Raw genomic sequence first — 27,664 nt, 5'->3', positions numbered from 1 at the left:
ATCAGGAATGCAGAGAGAATACTCAGGGCTGACCTTCCCTCCATCCAGGACTTATACAGGTCTAGGGTCAGTAAAAGAGCTACTAAAATCTCTGCAGATCCCACACACCCTGCACATAAACTGTTCAGAGCTTTACCTTCAGGCCACTGCTAGAGAGCACTGTTCACTAAAACCAGCCGCCACAGAGACAGTTTTTCCCCCCAGGCTGTTTCTCTGTTGAACATTCAATAAAGTACAAAACAACAGCATACAGATGTTGCAAATGCACCTTTTTATTATATATGTGTATATTGTACATTGTAAATTTGTATATTCTGTAATGCAAAAACAAAACAAAAGAGCAAAGTGTACCGGAGTCAAATTCCTTGTTTGTATGTGCGAACTTGGCAATAAAGCTGATTCTGATTCTGATTCTGATCAGTGACCTCCTGCCAAGGGTATCCTGGTGCCAAGTGCACTGATGGACACCCTTATGTTTGAACATGGTGTTCATTATGGACAATCCGTGACTAGCACAGAAGTCCAATAACAAAACACCGCTCGGATTCAGATCGGGGAGGCCATTCCTCCCGATCACGCCTCACCAGGTGTCACTGTCATTTCCCACATGGGCGTTGAAGTCCCCGAGAAGAATAATGGAGTCCCAAGGAGGGGCACTATCCAGCACCCCCGACAGGGACGCTAAGAAGGCCGGGTACTCCGCACTACCACTCGGCCTGTAGACTGAAATGATAGTCAGAGACCTCTCCCCAACCCGAAGGCACAGGGATGCGACCCTCTCATCCACTGGGGTAAACCCCAACATGAGACGGCTGAGCTGGGGGGCGACAAGCAAACCCACCCCAGCCTGCCGCCTCTCCCCGTGGGCCACTCAGAGCTATGGCTCTATGTAAGTTTAGCAACTGTACTAAAGAGAAACCTAGGATTATTCTTGTTCTCTTCTATTAATGATGAAAAATAAGCTGTTCTAGCTTCGTGAAGTGTCTTTTTATACAAGAGTAGACTATTTTTCCAGATTAAGTAGGAATCTTCTAGGTGTGTAGAGCGCCATTTTCTCTCCAATTTTCTAACATTGTGCTTTAAAGTACGCAGCTCTGAATTAAACCAGGGAGCCAGCCTCCTATAAACAATTACCTTCTTTTTCAAGGGGTCTGCATTGTCTAATGCACCACGCAATGATGAAGTAACACTATGAACAAGATAATTAATTTGTGAAGGGGAAGAAATAAAATTATTGCCCTCCACTGTGTTTTTTTCTGAGATAATGAGTAAATCAAAAGTGGAACAGATTCTTTAAAGGTTGTTACAGCATTGTCTGATAATGATCTACTATAATGAAATTTTCTTTCATGTGTGGAGTACTTGGTCAAATTAAACTCAAAGGTTATTAAGAAATGGTCAGACAGGACAGGATTTTGAGAAAATATTGTTATGTCTTTACACTCAATGCTAAATGTCAGCACAAGGTCCAGAGAATGAAGACAAAGGTGGGTAGGTTTGTTAATGTTTTAAGCAAAGCCAATTTAGCATTAAAGGCTATATTTAAGCTATCACTTTCAGTGTCAACATGAATGTTAAAATCCCCCACTATAATAACCTTATCTGTATTTAACACTAAATCAGATCTAAAAATTGAGAGTAAGGGCCTGGTGGACGGTACAAAACAACAAACAGAAGTGGTTTTAGTGCTTTGCAATTTGGAAGAGGAAAACTAAGGATTAAATATTCAAAAGAGTTGTAGCTATTGATTGGTCCTGGACTAGTAAATAAATCAGACTGAAAGATGGTTGCTACTCCTCCTTCTCGCCCAGTATTTCGAGGAATGTGAAAATTTAAATAATTAGTAGGAGTTGACTCATTTATAGTAACATAATCCTCTTGCTGCAGCCAGGTTTCTGTGAGGCAAAATAAATCAATCTGATTGTCACAAATCAGGTCACTAACTAGCAAAGTCTTTGAAGAGATAGATCTTACACATTTAATTGTTTTATTTTTCTTTTTAGTCTGAGTTGTGTTCATTTTCATTAGATTTTCCTGATTTCCTCGTTTTAGATTATTTTTTAATCTATTCAATTTTGGCCGTGGGCGAGACACTGTCTTAATAGGGTTATGGGTGGATAGCAGTGCAGAAGCTGCAGAGAGGAGTGCTAAACTACAACCCTGCTTCCTGGTCTGAACCCTGGGTGTGAGAAGCAATGACATATCAGCCTACTTCCTGTTTGCCCCATACTGCATATATACCAGAGACCCAAACAAAAAATTGTTTCTCACTGATTTTCCAGTGCCTAGAAAGATTTGTCCTGTCCTTTTTACTTAAGAAATTGTGTGCTGAAAAAATGAATGACTATAAAAAGGTCATGGTTAATTATATAAAAATAACTATAATTGTTGGGAAAATTTCATTCATACTAAAACAAAATGTTACAAATATCACTCTTAGGTGAGAAAATTAGTAGATAAAAATACTTTCTGAAATTTTCCAAAATAACAGCAATACAACAATCGCTAGGATATATGGCATGCTGGAGTTTGAAGATCCATCTGTTTTTGTTTTAACCAGCATTGCACAAACTTTTAAAGCTTCCAACCATAAGGCAACTGCAGTAGAACGAAATATGGCAAGCTACTTCATCATTTAATTTTGAGTTCTGCAATGTCTTATAGTGACTAATTAACACTGCTAAATAAGCCACCAGATATATAATTATCCCTGAATATATAGTCTCACCAGGAGCCTAATTAAGCAGCATATGTGGGGGATCAGGGGCTCACCCCTTGTTGATAACATGAAGATGCTGCCTTGTTTGTAGGATGATCTCCAGGGCTATCTTTAGTTCAAGTTAGATAAAATCATTAAAATAGTTTTAATTTAAGGAGGATTTTGTTTCCCTAAATGAGAGAAAAGAATTTGAGTTTTTTCACTTTTTCTCTTGTGCTGAATTCCTACAGAACTGACCTCAAACCCAAGATATGCACAAAACCATGAGTAATGTGCATCCTTACAGCCCTAAAAATGTGCCATTAAACATTAATGCATTTTACTTTCTTTGTCAACTTTCTTTTAAATCCTGAAAGCAAACATTCAACAAATGCTGTTGAGGAAAAGATGACATTGATTTTAGGTATATTTGAATAGAAAGATGGATGCCATTTTAATAATACAAAACAGAAAATGAAAACAGCCATTTTGATTGACCAAGCTACTTCATACGACTTCTTCTCAGTCTCTTTTGTGTTCAGGTGCAATGACAACATATTGCCTCCCCTCTATAAAAATTGTCCTTCCTCATGTTTTAACACTGATATGTTAGTCCACCTCTGTTGACAGGAATATCGGTATAACCTTCAGAAACCAGCATCAAATTGATTGATGTCTGCTTTCTTTCTTTAAACTCTGATGTAGCACTTTCAGCAAGTTTTACTACATGTAGAAAACTATCACACTTAAATACAAAACAAAACCCTGCAAAATAACCATCTCTAAGTCACATCTCTAAGTTGCAGTCAGTATCCTGCAATTTGCACATAAACTGAATCAAAAGCAAAGCATTTACTAGATAGCTTAAGTGTAAAAATTGTAAGGTTTAGCATGTTGTGTAAAATGTGATTATTACTGTGAATATCATTTAAAACAAAAGCTAAATATCCTTTAATTCCCTGGGAAAAATTTATTTTATTTAAAACCCCATCATCTTTCCAAACACAAAGGGTGTATCCGTGTGTAATCATGCTGTATGGGATCATGTAGATCCGTGTCAAACTCTACAGCTGCTTCATTAAAAACCAAATACATCAATTCTTAATCTGCTTTTTTCTTGTCCTGAACATAAAGCAATTCGCTAACACACAAACACAGACACTGTATGCATAAATTCATGCAGATGCACGCATACATATTTCTCTATTCCCATTTTCTTCCTCTTGCTCAAACATAATTAATAATGACATCATTAAAATGATCTCCACATGAGCCAGTTGCTGTTCATACCCCATGGGTGTGCTTGCTGGGTGGTCTTTTTGTTCATGTGTGTGTGTTTAGGTCGTGTGCTTGTGTAGGATGGGGAACATGAGTGATACCAAGAGCATCCACATCCATTGATAAGGAACAGGAAAGCACAGTTTTTCTGTCTTTTTTTACATGTTAAGGCTACTCAAGTCCATTGACTTTGCTGGGGTTTTCTGAGCAATTCAGTCCTGTAAGTAAACATTACCATAGTGACCATAGATGTGATTTTGTCAACCAGCCCAAAGCTTAAATCTGACAAAGATTCTGTGGAGGAAAGCTAGAGATTAGGAGGACTTCTAAACTCAAAGTCAAATAGCTCATTAACAAAGATAAATGGTAAAATTACCAGTAGAAAGATGTAAAAAGCTGTTCTGCAATTACAGGAAGGGTTTGATTCCTGGAATTAAAATTATTTTTTGACTAATAATCGAGATGTGTATAAAATATTTTCAACATGTTAAATTTTTAAGAAGTAAATAAAACAGATCTTTTTTTGTTGTTTTCTCAAAATGTATTTCCTCTTGTATTTTCTTATCATCTTTTGAGAAATTCTTTTCTCCTATCCTGCTTTTTAAAATATAGGGGCATAATTGTATATGTATCAACTGATCTAATAATGTCCTTAAAACAAAGGGTTTTATGGTTTAAATCAAAACTGCCCCTTTTTTTCAGGATATGTCATAGCTGTTGAGTAAATCAGCGTTACCAAGAGTCTAATATTTAGCTAATAAAATATCTACATACCTTTAAAACAGATGTTCTCCACCAGCTAAATGCGAAAAATATGTTAGTGTCTTGCTTTTGAGGACTGCAGATGTGCTTTTCTGCTTTTACAGAAATCTACAAATCTTATGGATGGAGTCAAATAGCTGAAGTTTTTACAAACACAATTTCTTTATTCACAATTTCTTGTATTCATATTTTGCTAACATATAACTACACTCTACAGGTAGAACCTTTGAGAGTCCTATTCAACAAATTTGTCACAACTTCCCAGTTTTTTCTGCTAAATAAAACCCCTGGGTAAAGTCAATTCTCAACATCTGCACTTCTCAAGCTTAAGGCAGTACACTCACAAGTGACAACAATGTGTTTTGGAGTTTGTGCCAATGTATATATTAGGTGTCTACTGACATTAAGAAAGCAAAGTGACAGCTGAGTTTGCAAGTGCATGCCCTTTTTAAAATGACATGCTGCATTAAAAATAGAGTTAAGCAAAATAAAATAATTTCCCTCTGTGCTGATCCAGCTCTTTCCCCTTTTTTGAAATAATGTATGTGCATTTACAGTAATCATTAATGTCTTACTCAGCAAAGATGTCATATCAAATTTTGCTGAAGAATAAACAACAAATGATAAGTAGACCTTTTTGACACAGAACCTATGTTATCCTTTGGGTTTAGGCTATTTCTTGTTATTGACATTGCTTTGATTGTTGGACAGTATATATTACCAGAAAAAAAGGTTCAAATATTCACCTTGAACTGAATGCATCCGTTTCGCTTCATTTAAAGCAAATAGAAAAAAAGAGAATGCAAAAGCAATATCATGCAACAATTTGCAAAAATACCAAATTTTTGCAGTCCATTGCTTTAGCTTCTTTCACATCTCCTGATGGACAGCAAACTTATTTAAACTCCATCAACATGATTTTTGTTAGCCGAAATTCTTAATATAATGTCATCATGCATTCAGTCTTCGGCCTATTATAAACCCTGTTATAAGGAATACTTTACTACAGATAATTCATGTATCAAAGAAACACATTTTATTGCCACAAGACCTAATATTCTTAGCAGACAAATAAAGTTTTTATATTTCAGAGTTTTAACATTACCACTGTTCCCTTTCTCATAATGAAAACATGTAAATAGATAAAACAAAATCTTTAATGTAGCTTATACCAGCACAGCGGTGTGGAGGTACACACATTATCTTTTAGCTACTAATAAATCACTTCTGCGTACTTATGTTAATACATCAAACTTGCCAATTGCACAGTTCTGCAGAGCATCTGGTGTCTTTTAAAATGTAGTGCTGGTTATTCATTTTTGGATTTTCTCCTGAAACATAATTTTGCTTGGACTCTGGAATTGTACACATTGACCATTCTCTTTGAAGTATTTTAGGATTTATAGGCATCGTCATACCACATTTGATTAAGTCTACTGCAATTTGTTAAAAGATTGGAGAAAAAAGAGATGTAGGAAAATAACTTATGATAATTATGTAAAAATATGGAGAAGAATGGAATTCTGTCCAAGTGTCCTGAATCATTTAAAAGGCTTAGAAAGAAAAATTAAAATTAAAATGAATTAAAGACAGAGGTCACTCACCTACTCACACACACACACACACACTCTTTACGAGGCTGTCTAAAATCCCACATTTTCCATTAGGCAGTAACAGTCTTAGGACTTAGCCAGGAATTTAACATCCACAGCATTCAGCCAGACCATTGGCAACACCCAAACACATATCCGTGGGAGCTGCGACCTTGAGGGTGTCTGAAGCAATTTTTTGACTCTACACCAATTTACTTCTTACGATGTAGAAAGAGGTATTGTTGTTAAATCACCAAAGCCATGAATGCCCCACAGCAGATCTCAATAAAATGTTCAACACTTGCCTATGTCAAGGTTGTGAGTTTGGAGGCAGGACCGGGATGCAGAACATGGCGAGGAGGCCGCATGGTGAGTAGATTACGTTTTTAATAATGAAACTGAAGGAAGACTTACATACTGGTAATCCGAGAGCAGAAGTTCAGGAGGCGAACAGAAAACAAATCACTAGGAGAAACTCGGGAAGACAACTAGGGTTGTTAACATAAGGAACCGGCGGGGAACAATGAAAACTAGAGAGCTTATAAGCTGAGGGAAGTAGAGTATGGACCAATGAGACAGGGGTGGACCAGGCTGTAGGGAAGGAGAATAAGTAAAACTAATTAGCAGGGGTAACCAAAAACATGAGGAGCTGGGCAAGATACTAAACTATGTAACATAACCAGCTGAAAACAGATCTAAGCAAAACTATAGTCAAATATAAATAACCAAATGAAGCATAAGAATCTAGAATAACCATTAACTAAAGTAAACTGAGAAACTAGAGGGAACAGAAGAAACACCTGACTGATAAAAAGTAAACAAACACTAAACTAACTGGGAGGAACACTGACTAGACAAAGCAGGGACAGGAGGAACTATACTGAGAGCAAGGCTGGGAAAGAACAACTAAACTTAGGGGAAACAAGCAACTGGGTAAATAATAACAAACGGGGGTCTAAGGCCAGAGGGGAAAAGGAACTAATAAACTAGAAGAATACAGCAAGAATACATAACCTAACAGTAAACACAGAAACTCTAAGCGAGAAACTAAACTAATAAACCCAGAGAAGCAAGGAGAACTGTATAACCAGAAGAGAAAACCATGAGAAAGAAGCCACCAAGGGAACTATGGTGAGGGGAGAAATAACTACTAAAACTAGGAGGCAGGAGAGAGAACAAAACTATCAGGATGACAGAAGGAATAAACAAACATAACTACTAAACCCAATGGAATAGAAACACCTAACTGAGAAAGTAAACAAACACAAAACCCAAAATGGCAAATCCTGACAGCCTGTAGGGACAACCAACTACCAGAGAGTAAAATGTGACAGTTTTTGCAAGAAGTAAAGTCCTGAAGTATCACACAAATGTCCCTTTAACACATGCTTCACACTTTAATGCTGTTCTGCATCTCTGTTCAGGTGATGAAAAGCTTTTGTTATTTTCATTTTAGATTATATGTATTAATCTGCATGGTGGCAAAGTTGGTAGGACTCTTGCCTTGCAGCGAGAAGGCCCTGGGTTCGATTCCCGGCCAGGGGCCTTTCTGCATGGAGTTTACATGTTTTCCCTGTGCATGTGTGGGTTGTCACTGGGTACTCCAGCTTCCTCCCAAAGTCCAAAGACATGCCTGTTAGGTTAATTGGTCTCTCTGAATTGCCCTTAGGTGTGAATGAATGAGTGTCTGCATGGTTGTTTGTGTGTTGCCCTGCGATGGACTGGCAACCTGTCCAGGGTGTACCCTGCCTCTCGCCCATGGAATGCTGGGGATAAGCACCAGCTTCCCCGCAACCCACTATGGAATAAACAGTAGAAAATGACTGACTGTATTAATCAGCTGTGTGATCTTCAGTATATGTACTAAGCAGCTATTAAAATACATTTGGAACTAATTTGGTCCTTATAAATAAGATGATATCATAAATAAAAACAACTACCAAGATTTCCTTTCCACCAGTATACAGGTCCTTCTCAAAATATTAGCATATTGTGATAAAGTTCATTATTTTCCATAATGTCATGATGAAAATTTAACATTCATATATTTTAGATCCATTGCACACTAACTGAAATATTTCAGGTCTTTTATTGTCTTAATACGGATGATTTTGGCATACAGCTCATGAAAACCCAAAATTCCTATCTCACAAAATTAGCATATCATTAAAAGGGTCTCTAAACGAGCTATGAACCTAATCATCTGAATCAACGAGTTAACTCTAAACACCTGCAAAAGATTCCTGAGGCCTTTAAAACTCCCAGCCTGGTTCATCACTCAAAACACCAAATCAAGGGTAAGACTGCCGAACTGACTGCTGTCCAGAAGGCCACTATTGACACCCTCAAGCAAGAGGGTAAGACACAGAAAGAAATTTCTGAATGAATAGGCTGTTCCCAGAGTGCTGTATCAAGGCACCTCAGTGGGAAGTCTGTGGGAAGGAAAAAGTGTGGCAGAAAACGCTGCACAACGAGAAGAGGTGACCGGACCCTGAGGAAGATTGTGGAGAAGGGTCGATTCCAGACCTTGGGGGACCTGCGGAAGCAGTGGACTGAGTCTGAAGTAGAAACATCCAGAGCCAACGTGCACAGGCGTGTGCAGGAAATGGGCTACAGGTGCCGCATTCCCCAGGTCGAGCCACTTTTGAACCAGAAACAGCGGCAGAAGCGCCTGACCTGGGCTACAGAGAAGCAGCACTGGACTGTTGCTCAGGGGTCCAAAGTACTTTTTTCAGATGAAAGCAAATTCTGCATGTCATTCGGAAATCAAGCTGCCAGAGTCTGGAGGAAGACTGAGGGGAAGGAAATGCCACAATGCCAGAAGTCCAGTGTCAAGTACCCACAGTCAGTGATGGTCTGGGGTGCCGTGTCAGCTGCTGGTGTTGGTCCACTGTGTTTTATCAAGGGCAGGGTCAATGCAGCTAGCTATCAGGAGATTTTGGAGCACTTCATGCTTCCATCTGCTGAAAAGCTTTATGGAGATGAAGATTTCATTTTTCGGCACGACTTGGCACCTGCTCACAGTGCCAAAACCACTGGTAAATGGTTTACTGACCATGGTATCACTTTGCTCAATTGGCCTGCCAACTCTCCTGACCTGAACCCCATAGAGAATCTGTGGGATATTGTGAAGAGAACATTGAGAGACTCAAGACCCAACACTCTGGATGAGCTAAAGGCCGCTATCAAAGCATCCTGGGCCTCCATAAGCCCTCAGCAGTGCCACAGGCTGATTGCCTCCATGCCACGCCGCATTGAAGCAGTCATTTCTGCCAAAGGATTCCCGACCAAGTATTGAGTGCATAACTGTACATGATTATTTGAAGGTCGACATTTTTTGTATTAAAAACACTTTTCTTTTATTGGTCGGATGAAATATGCTAATTTTGTGAGATAGGAATTTTAGGTTTTCATGAGCTGTATGCCACAATCATCCGTATTAAGACAATAAAAGACCTGAAATATTTCAGTTAGTGTGCAATGAATCTAAAATATATGAATGTTAAATTTTCATCATGACATTATGGAAAATAATGAACTTTATCACAATATGCTAATATTTTGAGAAGGACATGTAAAGTTACTGAAATATATATCGTAAATAAAGTGCATACTATGTTTATGTATAAAATGTTTTCTCCTGGATCAAAGACCACCTGACAAGCAGACCACAGTTTGAGAGACGGAAGGGTTGTGAGTCTAACCAGGTAGTCAGCAGCACAGGAGCACCACAGGGGACTGTACTCTCACCATTCCTCTTCACTCTGTACACCTCAGACTTCCAGTACAAGACAGACTCCTGTCATCTGCAGAAATACTCTGATGATTCTGCAGTCGTGGGGTGGATTAGAGATGAGTACAGGGAGCTGGTGGACCGCTTTGTGGCTTGGTGTGGAAACAATCATCTCATCTCGAAAGTGAATAAAACAAAGGAGATGATTGTAGATTTTAAGAGAAACAGGAATAGGTCAAACACAATTTCCCTCTTGGAAGAAGTGGAGGTGGTGGAGGAGTATAAATACCTCGGTGTTCACTTGGACAACTGACTTGAGTGGAGATGCAACTATGAAGCCGTCTACAAGAAGGGACAGCGCAGACTGTTGTTCTTGAGGAAACTTAGGACCTTCGGTGTTTGCAGCAAAATGCTGCATATCTTCTATAAGTCTCTTGTGGAGAATTTGATCTCTCCTGCCTTCATCTGCTGGGGAAGCAGCATCAGAGTCAGGGACTTAAAAAACCTTAACAATATAACAAAGAAGGCTGGCTCTGTTCTGGGGACTCCTCTGGAACCTCTGGAGATCATTGTGGAAAGAAGGATTCTTCATAAAATGAAGAACATTATGGAGAACCCTGAGCATCCTCTTCATGAGACTGTCCTACAACAACAGAGTGTCTTCAGTCAGAGGCTTCTTCAGATCTGCTGTCAGACAGACCACTACAGGAGATCCTTCCTGCCCACAGCCATCAGCATCTACAACAGCACTTTGAAGAAACCTGCATAATATGAGCTATAACAACATTAAAAATCTCTTTGGGATTAATAAAGATTTTTTTAATAGAATTTGAATTAAATACATTTTCTCTTTGGGGCATTAAAAAGAAGCACATTAATAAAGAAGCATTAATGAATTAAAAATAGCCTTTACATGAACTGCCATGACTTGAGAGAGGAGTAGTTTGAAAACAGTGGAAGTCAGCTTTGGTATTGGCCTCTCAATGACTAGCTTCAAACTCTGAGACCAAATAATCTGGATTTAAACAAAACTGGGACAACGAGAGAGTTATTTACTTTAAGCACCATATTAACAGCTTACAACCTATATCAGAACTTCACTTCAAAATGTTTGAACTATTGTTTAAATCACTACAATCTGTGAAACCATACTTGGTTCTTTATTTTACAAAATATAAACCTACCTAGCTTAGATCTAATACCTAACTGTTAGGACAGAGTATCTCACAAATACTGAATAGAATAATTAGACATACATTTATTCAACTGAGGGAAACGTTATAGGCTTATTTCAACATTACAGTTCATATCATGCCTAAAAAATAATAAATACATCCAGATACTTAAGCATATCTTATACTAACGTAAGCATGTACACATACGTACACACACATACACCTAGGCTACAATTGGACCCTACAAACAGACATATTGGGGTCAGTTTTGAATTATATCCCTATGCTAATAACCATACTAATTTGCATAGGTCCTAGTAGCTTTTTGAAGAAAAAAAACCTTACACCCCAGCCCGCTTGCTGCTTTACTTTTAAAACCTTAAGACCTCTCTGACAGAGACAGGAGAGTCAATGTAAAAAATGTTTCCAAGTAAAAAGTGTTAGCATAAAGTAACTTTGCATTGTCTTTTGGAAACTTACTTTGAATGTTACAGCAAACACAGACCATACCAGCTCAACCTTTTAAAAGTAGAATGATATAAGTAGATACCTTATTAAGGGACCCTAATACAAATGATATTTTCATTGTTAAATTCATATTTTTAAAACTAATGCTCTTTTACTGTCAGCTGTTATTATTTTCTCGTTAAAATGACCGCAGATGCTATAATTCAACAACAGATACTATGTTGGTGTCTTTTTCTGTATCTTTAATATTACACATAGTCTTCTGTAACACTGCATTGTTTGAGTTTCGGTGTTTGACCATTTAGCTCACTTTCCGACTGTCACTCTCCATCTCTTAATTACACACTTTCATTGTGAAGAAAAGCCAAATGGCCATTAGATTGTTTGACTCCCCACTTTTACAAATTCAAAATGACAGCCCCAGAGATAAAACGCTAACTTGTGAGCGTTTGCTTGTTCGGGCACCTGCCAACCACTCTCTCCATCAACTAGCTATTATCTAAGCTGCCACTAAATAATATATGTGGCCACAGCCTGCTAATGACAGTACTTCAGTGCTTGAGTGTGCCTGTATGAATGTGTGGGAAGGAAAATAAAACGTGCCTAAATTACAGCCATATGAAACTATGTGAAGAAGCGATTGCCCTATGTGGGTTTCTGAAACCACTGACACATAGAGCTCCATACCATCAGATTGTTGGTTAGTCTGTCCCTCAGGGCCTTCCTTTATCCACTGTGTGGGCCCCAATTGGATGATAGCATTCCTAAAGTTAGATGGATTGGATTGCTTGAGGCACTGAAATGAGTGGAGAAAGAAGGTGAGAGAAGAGGTGGAGGATGGAGAAGAAGGGGGACACAAAGAAAAGTTTGCAAAATGGAACATGAGAGTGAGGGAGATGGATGAATGACTGTGCTGAGAAAATGTATAACTGATGCAGACAAACTGAGAAAATTTCACACAGAGATTGGCAGAAGGAAGAGAGAAGTAACTGTAAATTCAGACAGATCACTTAGCTTAAAGGGAAATGAATACGGATGTAAATAAATGACTTCGCCTAGGGAGGCTGCTGGTAATAGGGTTGAGTGGGTGGTTGAGTTTTGGGACTTCAGGGCAGATTTTAAGGATGGGAAGAAAAGTTAAGTGAAGGATGGGTGCAGTTAACTCGTTCTGTGGTCTGGATATTAGGTGCTAAATCTACCAAAACAAATGAGAAAATCCAGCATATTTAAATATTTCATAGATTGTTTTCTTGTGATTTTTAAGCTAGTTTCTGTGTTGCTCAGATTGTTGCCAAGATTCCTTGGATGAAAAAGAGACAAGCCTAAGGTTATTGCATTATGGTTTTACTGAATCTTTCCTTTAGATGGGAGCACAGAGATTTATTGGGTTACAACAAAATAAGTTTCAGCCTCTTTACAGGATTACATTATTTTTTGTGTTTATTCTGGTTGCAAAGATTGTTGATCTACCTGATTTTCTGGTTGCAACACTAACCACCTAAAGACCACCTCAGATGAGTACATAATCTCATGTAAATTAATATTCCCTACAAGTCTCACAAGTAACAAAAATTGGTATTGTGTCAAGTAAAAAAGGGTAATGTATGTTTGTTTTGTTTATTTGTTTAAATAAGACACTGAAATTCTTCTGATTTATTTTCAGTAGGTGCCTGTGGAGTTATCAGCTACCAGTATCTTAGTTGCACTAACTAACTGTCTGAACCTCTTCAGTTTACAGGAACTCACTGCTCATTGAAGTTAATCAGAAAAGAACCCGCCCTAGCTAAACTCTGCCATCTTGAGCCATAAATGATATTGAAAAAATATTTAAATTCCTCAATTACATTTTAGTAAAATAAAAATACATTAAAATGCTTTATGACAGTTCATACCAATGGAACTTTATAAATCTATATACGTCTGTTACTTTTGCATCAGAATGTTATTTATTTTTTTATTTTTTTTGTAAAGGTATGTGGCAATTTATGCTAAAAACATTGTTAGCCTGCTGTCCATTACCAATAAAATTTCTTTTAAAATATATTTAACATCATTTGACAGAGTACTATCAGGTCCAAAAGTAATATAACGTGTAACATTAAGTCATGCATATAACATATGCAGATAAAACAGCTACATGTGGTCTGATAAATGCACATTGAGGGAAACCTTTACATTGTTTCTTGCACTATAAATTGAGACATGACTATCAATTAACCTCAACACCAAAGCCAAGGTTTTTGCATACAAAATCTGCTAATTTAACAGAAGACACACCATTTAATGTCTAAGCGTGTACATTCAGTAAATTCATTCACATACAGCTAAGCAAGTAAATGGAAAACAAGTGTGGAAAACAGTGCGATTTACAGGAGCATGGAAATCTTTTGCTTCTCGGGCTGCAGGGAAAAGAAATCACCTGCCTTTGTTATAGTTTGAAGCAATTGCAACACTTTTAGTCTACAGACAGGGACAAAATTGCTTTCTATTGACATAGAGAAAACACTTTAATATTTTTTGTGCTGGTGTAACATCTTGCTGATCATACATCTGTTTGTTTTTTCTATTGTTAAAGAAAAAGACCATAAACCTTATCTAGGTACAACTTTTAAAAAACTTTTAAAGTTTGATTCTCTACTTTCACTTAAACTACAGATGAGGTGGTGAACAACTTTTCAACAATTACTTGTTTTGTTGTTCTTGTTCAATTGTTTGTGGTATTTGATGAGGGTGACGACAGTTTTTCAGGCATATGTGCTTTCAACAAGTCCTGACTCCTGAGATCTACACTTTCTGCTTCTTCTGCACAACTTTTGTCTCAGAGTTGTTGTTTTTTTTTTTGTTTCCATTCTTCACCATTCTCTCCCTGGATTAATTTATTTCTTGCTTTGCTCTACTCTTTCCTCGCCCATTTGTCCTGTTCTGTTCTGTCTATGAGTTAAAAAAAATAGGAGAGAGATTAAATCCATTCTTCAGTGTCCTAAAAGCTCCAGCTCAGTTGTTTGGCTGCAAAAATATAGAACACTTTTTCTTGCATCTTTCTTTGTGGTGTGATTGCGATGAACTGTATACACAGACAAATATGTTGGCAGCCCTGGTAAATGTGTAAAAATGTAAAATGCAATTTACTTTTTGTTTTGTTTGCAATAGTGGCCTTTATTTTAGTTTTTTCCATATTAGGCAGACAGGAAGTGGGGTGGAGAGTAGCATAGGTCTCCGGGGTCGGCACTTGAACCCGAGATGGCTGCATATAGGACTAAGGCTGCTACGCCACGCGCTCCGACCCATATTCACCTTTTAGCACAGCTGCATGTACTAACTCTGAAAATCCAACCTTTATTTTGAGTACATTTACTCAGTGGTGCTCTATTATATTTTTTACAACCCCACTTTGGCCAAAAGGTGGTTACCTTTTTACCTGGTGAACCATTTATGTTATGTTGGCCAGATGCTTTGGAACAGAAAGACCAAATGATGACCCATTTTTATTACAAGTAGTCCATTGGAGTTTTATTTAAAAGTTCCTGATATTTCAAAAGGGTTATGAGAGGACAAGAGAAACAAGGCGCACTACATTACAAATCGTTATTGCCACTTGGAATTGGGTGCATTTCTACATCTTCATCCTTGATTTTACAGCAAACCCACCAGGAGTGCTTGTTATCAAAGAACTCAATCTTATTGTAATCTGATCAAAACATATGGTTAAAGTCCAAATAGAGTTTAGCAAACTACAAATGTGTATGTTTGTGTTGGTAGGACAGAAAAGCTTTTCCTTTTCTTTTTTTGTGGCATTATGCCTAAATAATCAGTTGGCATGAAAATGGTGTCTGAGGGTTGTTTTTGAGACTTGGTAATCTAAAGAGTTTGTTGGAAAACTGTGACTTCCCCACATCAAAAATGGAGCACATAATTAAACTGCATCCTTCATCTAATCAAATAATGATACGGTTGCAATGGTTATTTAAAAAAAAAAAAAAATATATATATATATATATATATATATATATATATATATATATATATCTTTATGACATAATACAACAATCAGAGGCAATCCAGGTCTTGTTATATTACTGTTTTAAAATGTTAATTTAGTTTATTGAGCAGGGACCATTTTCAAGAGCATTAATCTCAAAGGAAAATGCAATTTAATCCAGTTTATTGTTATCAGAATTAATTTCTATGAAGTCACTGGCACACAAGTTACATAAAAAACAGTACACAAAACAATACAGAGCATATTTACAGGTACAATGATGAAACAGTAAATTACATAATAAAAAGTTTGAAAACCCCTGTTACAGACAAAATAATAAAATTGCACAAGTTCCAATATGTCATTCAGAGATTCCATCAATGCAGTTGAAAGAAGTAAATTAACTTTGAAGTATTTCAAAGTGTGCTTCGTGCATAGGCTAATTTGAGAAACAGATGATAGAATTTTAAAGAGTAAAAACAGTTGATTAATTAGAAACAACAAAAAGCAAGGCTCAAAGCCTAATTTTTATCCTGTCACTCATACAGTGTTGTCCCCAGCTGTGCCTGTGTGGCTTTAATGTTTCTGGTAACATAAATGCATTAATTCTTTCAGTGAGCCTCAATGTTTCAACTTCATGAATCTGGCAGCACTTTAGAGTACATTTTGGCTCTTTGCTCTGTAACTCTGCCAAGAAAACACACACAGACAGCAAAGCATTAACATTTATTTTAAAAGGGTATCAGCTGATATCTCCAGTGCTGCGTACACACATGAAACTGCAGCACAGCAAAATATGATCTCCAGCTAAGTCAGGTTGCTTTTTTTTGGTCAGGGTGCAACTCGGATACACCATATTTACTAAAACCCATGAGTCTCTGCTACAGAATTTAAACAAGTTAAATTTAGAGGTCTATGAAATTGCCTGATAACATTACTTAATCTAAGGCTATGCTATGAAGATGTTCTGGCAGCACTGATCAGGATTCACTCAGCTACGCTATTTTGTGACTTATTCAGAGTTTAACTATTTGACCATTTTGGACCATTTTGGACTCCATGGACTTTGTTTAGTGCACTCAACTTTTATCCCAACACAGTCAGGCAATCATTAAGCAGGAGAAAACAACAAAACACTGTCATGAAATGGGGAAGATCTGTACTCAAATGCAGTAAGGAGTCAGCAAGTAAAAATAAACAATTCTTCCTTAAAAAAGGAAATTCAAAAATTTACAAAGATTCTAGTCTAGGTGGATCCAAACTAGTAAGAAGATCACAAGGAAATAGGCTTATGTAAACAAAATTATTATCGGTGACTCTGAATGAGAAAACCAAGTAGTATTTATACTGGGCAGCTTGATTACTGTAATGCTAGACAGGTGGGAGTTGCAGGGAGCAGAGACACTGAAGGAAGCTACTGGGTAGATCTGGGAACACAGAAACTAACAGAAGTAAATACTAGCAGAGACTCAAACCTAGGAGTACAAAGAAACTTTATTACAAGTTGTAAACCAGGAGCTGACAAAGAAACAGGAAATTAGGAGTTAAGATCTATCAAATGTAACTAAAGACTTTAACTCAGAGCAGACTAGAAACACATTATTTTATTTCCCTTCGGGATTAGTAAAGTGTTTTTGAATTGAATCGAGTTGAATTGAATTGAGCCCTGCGAGAGACTAGCGACCTGTCCAGGGTACCCCGCCTCCCGCCCGTAGACCGATGGAGATAGGCACCAGCTTCCCCATGATCCACTATGGAATAAGCGGTAGAAAATGACTTAATGACTGAATTGAATTGAATATGAAATACTAAAGTATGGTCATGTTTTGTGAGCCAGGAACTGGACCAAAGTGCAAACAGGAACTTGGGGGCAGCCTGATGAGTTAAAATGATTTATTACGTAACAAAAAAAACTTACAGTCTGGCAGCATGAGTTGCATGGACTGAGAACTTGGCTGAACAATGAAGAAAATACAAGCATAACGGAAGGACCCCATTGCAGGCAATGAGAATCAGATATCTTATGTACTGAGGTAGGGGGGAGACATTGCGGGCAAACCAGATGAGCTAATCATTGGAAATGATGCAGAGCAGCTGAAGCAGGGAGACTAATTAACCAGGAAGGCACTGAATAGAAATTGAAAGAGACCCAGGAAAGAATGTAACAGAAATATATGTACTTTAGATGTACAACAAACACTAGAATAAACACAAAAGAATGAACTAATAAGAAAAACACCAAATAAAAATGAGCACAGAGAAATAAACTTAAGAGAGCAAGAACTTAAGAAATAAACCACAAAGAAATGGTCAAAATACACACACAACAGAAAATCAAAAACAGAAACACCTAAGGTTCGTGACAAGTACAGAAAAAAACCACAAGAAATCTTAAAACTAAGGAAAAACCTGAATATGAAATGCAAAGACTGACAGATCCTAACATAAAGCAAAATACAAAACTGAAGTCTTCAAAGATTACAACAAACATAAGATGATGTCACAACAAAATTTACTTACCCCATGCCAGGGTTGTGTATTAACTTGTGACATGTGAACGTGTTATGTAATTTAATTACAAAATAAAACTGTTACTAACAGTTCTGAGCAAAATCTGTAATTAAATTATGGTTAGTTATTGAAACGAGGATAAGTGTGAATATATGTTAATTTATTTGTATTTCACTATGTTTATTATATTAAGGATATGCGGTTGTGTCATAAACCTTTATAATAATCCATTTAGATGAAGGTGGAAGATATTTTCTGTCTGAATCAGGATGATTTTTAGTTTTAATTGTGTCAAATTAAACCAGACAAATAGAAATAGCAGTTGATACAAGTTTTGATTCAAATGTTACCTCAGATTAAGCTCATACTAAAATGAGATATACTGAAGTCCCAGTTTTGGTAGCTCTCATTTTATTGTCATTAAACTGTCAATTAATTATGTTGTTTAAGATTTCAAAAGATGCTGACTGTTGACAACTGATTTAAGATACTGGCTGGTATAAACGATTAAACATTTTTAACAGCCATAGTCATGAGGGTTAATATTAATCAAATTTATATTAAATATACATTTTTAAATATAAATAATTTAAAAGTAACCAAATGTAGTAAGTTACATTACTTTAATAAATTAAACGAATATATGCTATACTACTTTACATTTTAAATGGAATAACTTGCAATTGAGGCCGGTTACATTTTCATAGTAAACACTGCTCTGTACTGATGCAGTAACACACTACATTTTACACTCTTTTTCCCAATAGGCATTATACAAAACAGGGGTTCATCAAAGATTAAACTTGACAACTTAACATGACAAGACTTGATGTTTCACAAAATCACCTTCATTTCTTCATCTTTTCACAAGTTTTTAGATGAGCTAACATATTCAAGATATAAAGTTTGATTTCAGTTTAAACAAAAATTGAATTTTAGGTTATAGAATGCTTCACAGTTTTTTCAAGTAGTTGCTGCATTTTAAAAGGCACCACACGTCAAGTGAATTACTTGACGTGTGGTGCCTTTTTAGTATATTATTTATATACTATACTGGATAAAAAAAGACATTGATGAACAAGATTCATGAACATTTTTCAACAGGTAATACAAGCAACCATTGACTGAGAAATCCTTTGGCTTACAGGAACTTGTATATAGTATATATTTACTGTTTCAGTTCAACTATTTATATACTATACAATTTAGTGTAGTATATATTCTGTTTCAGGTTTTGAAAATAAAACATAAAGAGTGGACAAGAATCTGGAAATCTGGAAAAAATTAAAAATTGTGTTTTTATACCGTAATCAAACTTTTAGTATACTGCATAATATGTTTCTTCCTCACTCTATTTTTGGCAGTAACTAAAGTTAAATGAAACACTTTCTGCCTCTCCAACAAAAAACTGTTTCATCAAACTTTACTGGTTCACCTGAAATGAATTTTACTGAGAGAATTCAACAAACCTATGCTGTCCATTACACACATGACTTCAAGTCACAGCATGGTCATCTACTCTGACTACTGTTGTCCTAAACCTTTAATGGAAACCAACCCCCACTACAGTAACCTTGCATTTTTCACACTCATTTATACCTGGAACATAAAAAAAAAAGGATTTGAAGAAATAGTTTGGGGCACCAACAGTCAAACATTCCTTTGATGTTAACAAGCGGTAAATCAAGTTTCAGAAGGAGAGGAAGATGAAGAGGGAGACAGTGCAAAGTTAGGGGGAGGATACAGTGGAGACAAAAGTAAAAGAGAGGGTCAGGAGAGGACAATAGTGGATGTTAGCATATACATAAATAAGGTTAAAATAGGAGAAGAAAAGGAGAAATTGAAAAGACAGAGTAGCAGGGAGCAGGGTTGGGCACTTTTCTTTTAATTTTGGGTGAGCGTGAGCACATAAGAGCACAGAGGGAGTTAAATTGAAAAATGAGCAGATAAAGCAGAAATGGTTTGGCTTTGACGAACAAAATGCTAACCTCTTTTGAGATCAAACATTTGTGTGAGAAAACCAGAACAGAAATGTTGCATTGTAAAGATCAGCATTGGTTCATATTTACCAGAAAAAAATATTTTGTTTTCCAGGATAATCTCGGGGAATTGAATGAAACCCCTTGATCATCTTAGGCAGCCAATCAAATGTGGGCCCTACCCACCGTCACACTCCCTGCCGGTGGTGCTGGCAGTTCTTGGTTTCTGTGGCTGGGTTCTCCGGTGTGCGCCGGCTCACTCCCGGTGGCCGCTCGGCGGCGCCTGGGTCCCGTGGCTCTGTCGTGCCTCTGCCAAGTGCCAAGGGGTGGTACGCCCTTGCGTGTCGGGTCTCTGGGTTCATGGCTAAATCTGTTCCGGTGTAGCTGGCTGCCTGTCGCTGGAGCTCTCTGGGGCTGGGTGGTTCCCCTGAGGCTCTCCTCTGTTCTTCTCTGGAGGGGTGCAGTAGTCCCCGGGAACCCTCGGGAGGTGGTCCTCCTGCGGTTCCCATGCTCTGGGGGCATTTAGATGCCTTTCTACTTTCTGACATAATATTACAAATCATCACAACACTAGGGAAAAAATTAGAAAAAAAGAAAAACATTAACTTTAACTGCTACATAAAACAGTAATGATTAGTTTAGGGAAAGATGAATTAAAGAAGTATGTGATAAATGCTTGTCTCTGGATTTTTTTTCTAGGCTGTGCGCAAAGTGTCTAATTACTTTTGCTACAACTAAATAAAAATTGCTGAATTGCATCAGTTAAATCTCAGTGTAAAATGTGAGAACCTGCACACACGTTGCTTTACACATCAAACTCCTTTCTCGTTTTCTTTTCTCTGCTTCCCTTTTTCAGGTGTCCTCAAAATGCGATCAGGTATTGGTGAATGGCAAGGAAATGCGGGGTAGACAGTCCTTGGCAGTCAACTTCACCTACCTCCACCTGTCTGCTCAACTGCTGCTCACTGTCTGGGTTCCCAAGCTACCCCTGCAGATAGATGTGTCAGATACCGAGCTGAGTCAGGTTAAAGGCTGGAGGGTGCCGATCACCACCAACAAGAGGTAATTTACCTGTCTGACCTCAGGGAGTGAGTGATGGGGGAGGGGGTTGGGGTGGGGGAGAATCCCACCGTGGAGGATGAAAGCAGTCTGATCTGTTTGTTCCTCAAGCATTGCATTTCACACAAAATCCTTAGATTCAGGCTGTAAAAGCAATTGCCCTTTTGGCATGCCTTCTGCTTACCTTGTAACAACTGTTATTCATTTTATCATGGATACTAAACAGACATTTCATCATGAACATTTTTGAACAGGTAAAATGAGCAAGTTGTGATTATTCTTATGAATATATTATTCAATATTAATATTTTTATATTTTATTAAATAATAAATTGTTCTATTAAGTGTTATCCGGTGAATAGAAGCCCAATGAGACGGTGGTATTAGGACAATAGTGAAAGGGTGAGCCTGAACAGCAAAACTCTGCACACACATGTAATAAATTCACACAATTTCTTAAAATACAAGAATTTATTAACAAAAAAAAGTCAACTCAAAGTCAAACATACAAAAAAAACATACCCCTTACTATACTAGAACCATCCAACTAAACTACCAAGCAAAATGAAAGAATAAGGAAGACCAACTTTATACAATATAAACAAATGAATCAACGATGGTTAAAAACTTTGGCCAATAAAATTATGCAACATTACCATTCAATGTTGTTTATGTTTGAAAAACAAGGATTATTTTGAGGAATCTGAAAATAAAGTTGATTTAGTCTTGGATCTTCCTTAACCAATAATTGGTATACCTTCAAACAACCATTCACATTGCAACATCAGATAAAACATTATTCTAATAAAATAATATTTTAAAGAATGATTTGCTGAATAAAACCAACCTTCTGGGTGGCTAATTCTCGATGGTGTTTAAGTAGCTGCTTTTATTTAGTTAAAAAATATAAAATATAATAATATAACATAATATTTAAGAAAATAGTATTTTGAATAAGAACCAAATGTTTTACATTTAGTAAACAATATTTAGAGAAAAATAAAGTACTAACAACCTTCTTGGATAAATGATTCTCAACTTGGTGACGACAAAGCCTACAGGCTCATAAAAGGCCTGTGGTTATATTTTAAGGCAACACCTCAAACACACTCTGTCCAACATGCTAAATAATACATTGGCATGTACAATGCAAGTTCATCACACCTGTAATATATTACCCTACAATTATTGCACTACAAACAGTCTTTTGCTATATGAACATTGTAAACACTAAACAAACAACATCTCAAGAGATCGGCCAGGAAGTTTAAGGTTGGTCACAGAGGGGTCTTCCGAATGAAAAATGACCATAAGGTTAGTTACAAAATGGTTTACAGACAACAAAGTCGTTTCTGTTGGAGTGGCCATCACAGACAAACTAGTCTGTCTTTTACAAAAAACGTAGTCAGTGCTGAAAAGTTGTGTTCAAGCAAGACAGCCCTTAAACCTGACTATTATGAGAATGTTGTGGATAGATAACCAAAACATTTGACACAAGTCATACAGTTTAACAGACAATAGCACCAAATGCTAATAAAATGTATGTAATATAAAAAATGTGGATCTATATTTCTATCTAGAAAAAGTAATCATTTTAGCAATTTTGAACCAGTTCAAACCAGAAAATGGTTAATTTGAGTTAATGTCAGGCACAATGGACAAAAGGTTAGTTGTGTTTTTCATGTCTGAATTGTTGGTTGTTGCTGAAATGTGCTATACAAATAAACTTGCCATGCTTTTTTATACCGTAAATGTAAACGTCTGGCTTCAACTCTATGGATATACAATCATAATAGTTTCTTATTTTATCAGATGAAATGTGCAGCTAAAATATTTTTGATGAGAAATAATCTACATCATGTATTACTTGTGCTCAAATAAATCAGAAATTATTGAAACACAAATAAATCTCTAAAAGATTTTTGCCATATCATGACATTTTACACACTGATTTCTAGCCAGTTATCATTTATTGATTTTATAGTTTTGGGTGTGCGTGCATGTGTATAACCTTTTCCTCTCTTGAACCCATTTTTAAGGGGTAAAACCCACTTTTCACTGGGTTAAATGTGTTTTTTATTTGAGCTTCCCTACCTGCACAATATACATTTAATGCAATTGTATATACACGTATATATCTATGTGCTCCATCACTGATGTGTTATGTTTTCTCCCATCTTACCATCTTTTTGCTCTGGTTTGCTGGGCCTATTTTTCAATTTTGTCAATTTATACTCAGGTGGCCAACAACCAATGTGTGCAGGCTTTTTTTTCTCTCTCTCTCTCACACACACACCAATATCCCTTAATCACAATCTCTCTGGGTAAGACACAAGAACTATTAGGGACACACTTGCAAACACATGTGTGACTGGAGCCCTGGGAAATGGAATAAGAATTTGTGTAATATTGCTAAAGCAACAAGTGAGCAGGGGCAGCTATGAGACTCAGAAGCAGTTCTGTGTGCTGGCTAGATATTTAACAAAGGGAGGCGGAGACAGAAGATTGTGTATTTATTTGTCCTTATTTGAGAGGGAAAAATCTATAAGGTAACATAGAGGGAGGTATACAAATTTTTCAACACTGATAGAATATTCTAAGAACTGTTAGTTGAGGATTTGATACTTATATTAGCCTTTTTCCACTGCAAATGGTTGTAGATCATATAGTTTTATTGGAAGTTCTCATGTACTTTTGATGTTAAAAACCAAATAAAAAATACTGAAGAAAACTGAGCACATGGAAACATTGTAACCCATTATCCCACCTGGTATGGGCACATCAGTGCCTAGTAGGATTCTGCTTCCAGAAAAATATTTGCATGCATGGATGGTTTAACAAATGTATCAAGTGTGCACCAGTTTACTTTTTCATTTGTAGAATGAACAAATATTCAGAAGTAGAGTTATTCACTTATTCAATCAATCATGTTCCACTAGCAATAGTTGAGCTTCCTATAGTGCACAGAAGAAATTCTGACATCAAGTTTACATGTTTAACTAAATACTCACCATTTAAATTTTCTTCTAATATGTTTTTGGCAGACAGCTTATTGATGTTTTATTAGCATTTTTATATGGACACACATTTTGATAAAACAAAAACCTGCTTTGTTTATGAGTCTTAATGATATATTGGAAACCTAAGCATTTATACAGTGTAAGCAGTAAAGAAACACCATCCCATTTTGGTTTATTTTGTGCAACAATATTTGGTTCAGAACAATTTGTAAATGTAAATATAAATTAGAAACTGACGCATTATTAGAAGAGTTTATGCTATGGATTAGCCGGAGCTGAGTAAATGTTGGACAGGCTTTTAATTACCAGATTATCTCATCCTCTTTCAATTTTCAGTCTCATTTATCTTCTCATCTTTATCTCTTCTCGCAGACCCACCAGAGACAGTGAAGATGATGAAGATGATGACAGAAAGGGTAAAGGCTGCACCCTACAGGTATCATTTGATTGAATTTCATTGAACATGCTTTTGAGTTTTTTTTGTATTTTTATGTTGTTGCTTATAAGGGTTTAGTAGAATATAATTTGCATTTAGGGTTTTCAATTTAATTCAGTTAGTTTTTTTGTGGTTTTTTTTACCTGCAAAGATTTGGAAAATTTCACAAACTTATTTGTGCAGAAGAAGTAGTTCATGGGTAACATACATTATGAGCATGATTGTTTTTTTGTTGTTTTTTTTTTTACATTAATGCTTGTAAGTGTCACCTGGTAGACACCTAAAGATCCATTTCTTATTTTGTATACAAATGTAATAAATGTGCTTAAAAATAGTGTAGTTTACTTGTGTGGTGACTCAACTTCTTGTATTGATAGGTTTATTTATTTGATGGAGAAACATGATCCTACCCCATCCCCACCTACAATCCTCTTACTTTTTTCACCTTTCAGTACCAGTATGCTCTGGTGCGAGTCCTCACGTATTTTGTTGCCGAACCATCTGACCCCGGAGGGGAGATGGTCTACATGTTGGGTACTGACTGGCAAGCTGATATCACTCCTTTGGTCTTTGACCAATTGAAGGTAAATATGGAAAACAAATGTTATTTTTATTGTAATGAACATATGGAACAAAAAGCGTACATAAAATATACAGTAAAAAAGATTATGAGAATGCAGGGTTGCATCTATACTTTCTGTACTAACTATTTATATCATTTGTTCGGTAACATTTCTAGGCTTTCACTTTTTTCTGTTTCGATTTTAAAACAGGTAGAAGATCCTCGCATTGCCAGGCTTGTAGATGGGCATATTTTAATAGGACGGGACCTTGGCATCACTACTATACAAGTGAGTAAGATTTTTTCTTCTAAGCACAATACAATACAATGTTTTCTCCTTTGCATTTCATTGAATTACTGCACAACAGGTTACTTCAGGTGTTTCTTGTGTGAACAATCTCTTTTTGTGAACGCTGTCACAATATTGCATCTGCATGTTGGACACTGAAAAAAAATATATTCCAAAATCAGTGAATTCATCATCCAAGAACAGTCAGATCAACAGTTCTGGTTATGCCAAGCACAGTGTAATTTGGCAATGCTCTTTGCAGTGCAAAGCATTATACTGATGTAAACACACTATCCTTTCTCTCTTTCTTATACAACAGTAAGCCTCTTTGATTGCTTGCTACACAATTAGCCCTAATTAACTACTGTGGATTTAGACTTAACATCTTTGTGTGATATTTTAGAGTTATACAAATACAGATATTAAACGCATCTTGTTGCATTCGTACAGTCTGGCCATTATAGGTTTTACACAACAACAAAATCACATATAATACAGTCCTGTGTGGTGTTTTGATAGTCCATTAAGTCACAGTGACTTGCATTTGTATTCAGCCCCCTTGGGTCATTACTTTTGTAGAAAAACCTTTTGCTGCCAGTTACAGCTGCAAGCCTTTTCAGGTATGTCTCTACCAGCTTTGCATGTCTGGAGACTGACTGACTCTAGCTGCTAAGGACATGTATGGAGCTACATACATGTAGCTCCATATATGTTCCTACAAACTGACCAGCTTTACTGCCTCTGCTGAAGAAACGTTTCCCAACAGCATGATGTTGCTACCACCATGTTTTCCATTGGGGATGGGGTGTTCAGGGTGATGTGCAGTGTTAGATTTCCACCACACCCAGGATCGTAAATGTAGGATCATGTAAGCTTGGCATTCAACGTTTGGTCACATCTGACCAGGGGCCTCATGTATGAAAGAGTGCGCAGCTTTCATACTAAAAGTTCACGGTAGAGAGACATTCTGAAAATTGCTGCGCACAAAAAAATTCAGATGCACGAAACTGTGCGTAGACACGTCACCGCACACTTAGCTTTCATACATCCCAATTTGCGGTGAACCCCTAAAAACATATGCAAAGTAGTATAAATAGCCAGAAGTCACCCATCACGTGACTGAATAACCATGGCAATGGTGCTGTGACAGTCAAAGACCCGGTTCCTGTCGGCGGAAAAACACTAAGAGAGACTGTGTCTACACACCATTATTTGTAGTCAGTTACAGCAAACCAACAACTACTTGAATGACATCAGCGACTCAAACCTGACTGAAACCAGAACGTCGGCTTGTATCTGTTTAGTTCTACAATGTCTGCATTAAATCCAAATGGCGCTGCTACACTAAGATCATTCATAGCTCAATGCTGATCATTATAGTGGCGTGACTATGCCTCCATTATTTCTATTAGGAAGACTGTCACCACACACACACTGTGAAGAACTTCTTTAAACCATTCAGGACTTCACATAAAAAATAGAAAATTACCTAGAACCCAGCGCAGGTTTCCCAAAACAACTATTATTATTAGATTAATTATAATTATTTTGATAGTACAAAGGAATCATGGGATGAGGCCATCGTGCCACTGCATTTGCGCATCACAAATAGGTTGCACATATATTGAATTAAATTTCTATTCATAAAAGCATTTTCACTTAGAGCTGGTGCCCTTATAGCAGTATGGTGCAGTCCATAACTCTGATTACATTCAGAAATCATCTCCTCGCTGTAAATGAGAGCCACAGTTTAGGGGAACATTATATATCAGAGCAACATACAGATGAGACTGTCCCATATGGCTAGCATTGCCCGGCTCAGGGATGACTGTTAAATACCCGACCTGTCAGTCAGCTCCCTCCGAAAAGCTCCGGTTGAAAGGACTGCAGCATAGTGAGAACTGAAACCGGAGACGCACGGTTCCTCCAGGTTTCCCTCTGCAGCACCAAGGTCAGCTCCGTGCAGAGCTCCAAAATAATAACCATAACGTAAGTAATGTGCAACTTTACGCACCTACTTATGGACATGTGTTGATTACAGTTTGTTCACCTTAGGAATCATCACAGCTGACTTGTTTGGAGTTAATCTGCTGATTCGATACCGTCTTCTTTTTTAGTGAGAA

At 37.0% G+C, this 27,664-nt stretch overlaps 1 protein-coding gene across 1 annotated transcript in view; it reads left to right on the top strand.

Annotated features, from left to right (window-relative positions):
* The window catches only part of si:dkey-215k6.1 (transmembrane protein 132D), a 431,446-nt gene that overhangs the window by 384,419 nt on the left and 19,363 nt on the right, over positions 1-27,664 (top strand). The window contains exons 7-10 of the mRNA XM_047381596.1: positions 21,032-21,237; positions 24,627-24,690; positions 25,143-25,274; positions 25,464-25,541. Of these exons, the coding sequence (XP_047237552.1) occupies positions 21,032-21,237; positions 24,627-24,690; positions 25,143-25,274; positions 25,464-25,541 (480 nt within the window). The remainder of the gene's footprint in view (positions 1-21,031; positions 21,238-24,626; positions 24,691-25,142; positions 25,275-25,463; positions 25,542-27,664) is intronic.

This window comes from Girardinichthys multiradiatus, chromosome 12, assembly GCF_021462225.1.
Source record: "Girardinichthys multiradiatus isolate DD_20200921_A chromosome 12, DD_fGirMul_XY1, whole genome shotgun sequence".
Classification (NCBI taxonomy): Eukaryota; Metazoa; Chordata; class Actinopteri; order Cyprinodontiformes; family Goodeidae; genus Girardinichthys; species Girardinichthys multiradiatus.
This window is presented reverse-complemented; position numbering and strand designations above follow the sequence as displayed.